The 4,688-nt window shown below is 47.8% G+C and overlaps 1 protein-coding gene across 2 annotated transcripts in view; it reads left to right on the top strand.

Annotated features, from left to right (window-relative positions):
- Positions 1-3,883, top strand: part of NDEL1 (nudE neurodevelopment protein 1-like 1) — a 37,396-nt gene extending 33,513 nt beyond the window's left edge. For both annotated transcript variants that reach the window (XM_008591333.1, XM_008591334.1), the window contains one exon: positions 2,643-3,883. In XM_008591333.1, coding sequence (XP_008589555.1) covers positions 2,643-2,736 — 94 coding nt within the window. In that variant the 3' untranslated portion in view covers positions 2,737-3,883. The remainder of the gene's footprint in view (positions 1-2,642) is intronic.
- Positions 3,884-4,688: the final 805 nt, after the last annotated feature.

The following is a 4,688-nucleotide window of genomic DNA, read 5'->3' as shown; positions in this document are numbered from 1 at the left end:
ACGCTCTCTCCATTGAGTCCCGATGTCCACTGGGACGTCTCCCTTTAGCCCTTTCACTGCTCCCTGAAACCAGATGTGGTGTGTGTAGAGGTATTTCTACTCTTGGAAACCTTTTCCCTTGCACAATTTTGCAGGTCCCCTGAGGGACCTCACCAGACCCATAATCCCGCCTGCAGGGGCAGCCTTCTTCTCCCTCTGGTCTTTAACTTCCCACTTCTTGACTCAGAAGAGAGGGGTAGGTGAGACCCTGGTGGGTTGTCATTCTCTGTCTGGTCCACTCACCTTCAGATCGGGAGTTTCATTTCCATCCACAGAGAAAGTGTTTATCTAGTTTTAGTTCCCCCTTTGTATTCTGGATTGCACTGCTTATTTTTCCCACTAAGGTTGACCTGCATCGTGGGCACTGAAGTGGTTGCTCTCCCAGGGCTGCCACGTGGTCTCTGACCGGGAGCAGGCTGAGAAAGGACAGTAGCCTGGGCATCTGGGGACAGGTTGTGAGCCCAACTTCCCCATTGTGGGCTCACTGCGAGCTCAGGTTAATGACTGGACCATCTTCTGCTTTGGTTTCTTTAGCACTGTAACAGTGGGGGTGAACTTGATGTTCTTTAAACATCCATCTAACTTGAAAATGCCAGAATCCCGGCCCCAAACCTGCAAGTGGAACCATCCTCATGTCTGCTGCTCTTGCATGCCCCTGCGGACCAGGTGCCAGATTCTTCTTGGCCACCAACAGTGCTCCCTTTCTGCTGAGCTTTGGGGGCTGTCTGCAGTACAGCTTGCCCTGCCGCCATGGTGGGCGAGGCTGGGAATCTGAGGTTCATGTGTTGAAAGCTCAGGCTGTTTTGAGGCCTACCTGGTTCTCCCAGAGGTTTCTAGGAGAAGCAGGCATTGGAGATTCTGGGACTGGCCAGACAAATGACAGACGGGGTTGTTATATGAGGGCTGCAATGGCAAGTAGAATGTGGCCCCTGGTCCCAGAAGAGGCACAGGCATGTAGCCTAGAGAGAACGGGGAGGGATGATTTAAAGTTTTTGAATGGGATGAAGCTCAAAAACCAGACCTCCCACAGCCTCCAAAGGAAATGAAGAAATCCAAGCTTTCCATCATTGAAGTCAGACAACATGCAAAAGGGAGAAATTAATTTGTCAGAGCCTCCCGCCGCTGCTCTTGGTTTCTGTGTGTGTCGCTTGATTTCAAACTCCAAATATACTAGGGTACTTCACAAAGTTCACAGAAAAATAACATTGAAAGATAATATGAATCTTTCCATGAACTTTTTGAAGTTCCCACATGTATTCTGAGCTTAGTTTCTTCAGACATGAACTCTGTTTCTTAGCGGTTCTTTGTCAAGACTCTGCATGCCCTTTTTCTTGTGAGATTATTCTCACCTCTTCAACGTGTGAAACAGTCTTTGCAGGGAATGTGTCTGCACTTTCTTTCTTAGGAGAACCTCTCTCCGTGAGTCTGTATTTGACTTCCTGGACCCCTCTGATGAGTAGGTGAGGGACAGTGGTGGGCACTGTGGTACAGCGCAGCCCTATAGTTGGCTGCATCTCCCAAATTGTCAGTGGGACAAATTTTGCTGGGAAGTTTTCAGGATGGAAAGGCTGAAGTGGCCTCCTGAGAGAGGTTCCCGGCCTCACACTCCGCCCCCCTTGCTGCTTCCTGTGCTATGCTGCCTTGTGGGTGGGGCTGGGAGCTCTGCGTGGCTGGAGCTGGGTGTGGAGCTGGGTGTGGGTCCGGGCTGCAGGCTTTTGTGCTGGGCTGGGCTGCCTGCGCATGCATCTGCAGAGAAAAGCCTACCCACCTGGCTTTGCTGCCAAACAGTTCTCTTGAAGTTATTTTTCTCCCCCTATTCATATACATCGTAGGAGATTTGGAAAATAAAAAAGTATAAAGTAGCAAGTAAAATTTACCGTCAACCCAGAGGGAAGAAAAGTAACTATTGTTAAATTTTCCTTCTATGATATATATGATTTTATATACATATATGTGTGCGTGTATATGTGTGTGTATATATACGTAGACACACGTACATACATAGACACACACATACCCACACACTCTAGATTTAGCTACATAGATATTAATGTCCGTCTATATAAGAGGTTATAGTCTAGAATCTAGAATATTTACTGTTTACTTATTTTCCTTCATTTTTGACATCACTGAACATATACAGTTTGATAACCTGCTTCTTTTTCTAATTAGCATTAATTATATTCTGAATATTTTCCCATGCTATTAAAAAACTCTGTGGAATATATTTTTAGTGGTTGTATAATACTTCATTATTTGGTTTTACTATTATTTATTTAACTAGTTCCCTATTGCCAGACATTTAGATTTGCTGTGCAGGGAAAAAATCAGGACTATGTCCACAGCGGCCAGTGTGATCAAGTTGTCAGGAAGGGTATGCGGTCTTGGTACCCAGGACTGCTGAATTCTCATCTTTAACCAACTGGTGCTTTCTAACCAACACATGTATACTCCCCCCGTGGGCCATCAGGACCCTACTGTGGGCCAGGAAGAGGAATAGTTTTAGAAAGCAGATGAATTTCTTGTGTGTAGAGTGATTGTAAATGATAGTTTCTCTTTCTCTTCCCCCTTCCCTCCCTTCTCTGCTCTGATCACCCCCACAGGGCAGTAAACGGCTTTGACCCAGCTCCTCCTCCTCCTGGCCTGGGCTCCTCGCGCCCGTCGTCAGCACCGGGTATGCTGCCTCTCAGTGTGTGAGTCCCGGCCTCCAGGTGGGGGCTCCTGCCCTCCTCCAGTGACCCAGGACACCCACGCCTCACCTCTCGGTGCCTGGGCCCAGCCCCGTGCCCCTCCGTCTGCCTCCCCTGGGCGGGCAGAGGGCGGGCTGCATGCAGTGGCGGCTGCCGAGCCCTGCCCAGCCCAGGACTCTGCGCGATATCAATACTGGCTATTTTTTCTTCTCGCCATAGTGCCGTTGGTTTCACATGATTGCACTTTTGTGGGTCACAAGGTGATACATACGTGTATTACTTGGTCACTGGATGCAGAAGTACCCATTCATCACACCTGCCTCATAGCCCACACTCTGCTGTACCCATAGGATTTAGTTGTGTTTAAGACATTGCACAGTTTCTAGAAGTTCTCCCCCAAATCAGGTCGATGTGTGCCCTCCTCCTGAGCTCCCACCCAAGCATCTTCAGTGCTCATGATCATGTGTCCCCCATGCCACCCCTCACAGTTTGGACCTGTTTCTGGCAGAGTCAGGAAGGTCACTGAATTAGGGAACATTTTCTGCACCTTCTGATTTTACTTAAGCAGTTAGCATTCCATAGACTTGCCTCGCAAAGCAGCAAAACGCCCGTCCGAGCCCCACTGGCAGGAGCCTCGGGGCCTGGGCACACACAGGGCTGAGCCTCTGTGCCGCCTCCTCCTCCATGTGCCTCAGACTCGGGGGAGGAGGGGCCACCTCCTTGCCAGCTTTTCAGTCCTTCAGTTAAATGACATCTTCAGAGTGTTTTTGTTTTCTCTTCTGAGGGCCTGTTCAGTTGTGTTAGGAAGGGTTGAGTGGCCTGATTCCTGGGACGGGCCGATGCCAGCTCCTGGGGGGCAGACTGACCAAAAGTGGTTGTCCCTGTGCACCCTTTGATTACTCTCATGCTGCATTTACTGTTTACATTTGTTTTATTGTACATAGGTTTGTAAACATGATTGCCTAAGATATTTGTATATAACTTGGGCTTTGTAGCTTTTATTTATTCAGAACTCATATGGCATGTTAATGACTTATGATGGTGTCCTACTCTGGGCAGTGTATAGGATCATCATGTGGTTTAAAAAGAAACAAAATACATCCCCTCCAAAAAAATCTTTTAATGTGGAAACAATAAATTTCACAGAAAAAAAGGATTGAGGTTCTTTTATTGGGTTCCTGCCATCCCTTGAGAGAAGAGCTGGAGCACACAGAGCCATGTTCAAGGCCACTTCTGCTCTGACATGGAACATGCGCATGGACAACACCTGTGGAATGGGACAAAGAAGATTTCAGGTGGCCCCAGAAGATGTCCGTGCACTGAGCGGGCGTGCTCATGCCAGTTCTCGGTGCTGATTTCCAGTCTTAGCTGTGATTTCCGGGAGTAGCCTGAGAATGGCCCACGTCCCATGTGAAAATCTGAGGACAGACGAGGACATTGAGGGAGGAAGCCTGTTAGGTCCTGGAGTAACTGGGACGGATCCAGGAGCTGATCCTCCAGCTGTGCTGCCTTTCATGACAAATGTCATTCTGGGATTAGAGGTTACTTAGGTCTGGGTTTCTCTCATCTCTCTGGTTGACGCTTGCAAGTGAGACATTTGGTAGCAAGACAAAAGTGACACGTTGAGGAATGTGTGAAGTGGGGGTCTGTATGAGCACATCAGATTCTGAACACTGCTTATAGCAGCATAAACAGTATACTTTAGAGTTTTAAAACTACAAATGAAAATTAAGCGAGTCAAATTCCTAAGTGAATAAGAAACACTAAGTAGGATACATTTTCAAACATTTCTTCTGTCAGTATATGGGCAGGAATATCTGCTGGTTGTTCTTGGAGATTTTGTCTTGAATCAACTGGAGAGACACATGCAGTGGTTGGTGTGTGTGTTGTGCCCAGTGTGTTGCACTGTAGCTGAAAAGAAAACTCTCAGGTCTCTCACTGGTGTGCAGCCACTCCCAG

This window comes from Galeopterus variegatus, unplaced genomic scaffold (assembly GCF_000696425.1).
Source record: "Galeopterus variegatus unplaced genomic scaffold, G_variegatus-3.0.2 Scaffold6841, whole genome shotgun sequence".
NCBI classification, from domain to species: domain Eukaryota; kingdom Metazoa; phylum Chordata; class Mammalia; order Dermoptera; family Cynocephalidae; genus Galeopterus; species Galeopterus variegatus.
Note: the sequence above shows the minus strand (reverse complement) of the source record. Positions and strands in the feature narration are given on the sequence as shown.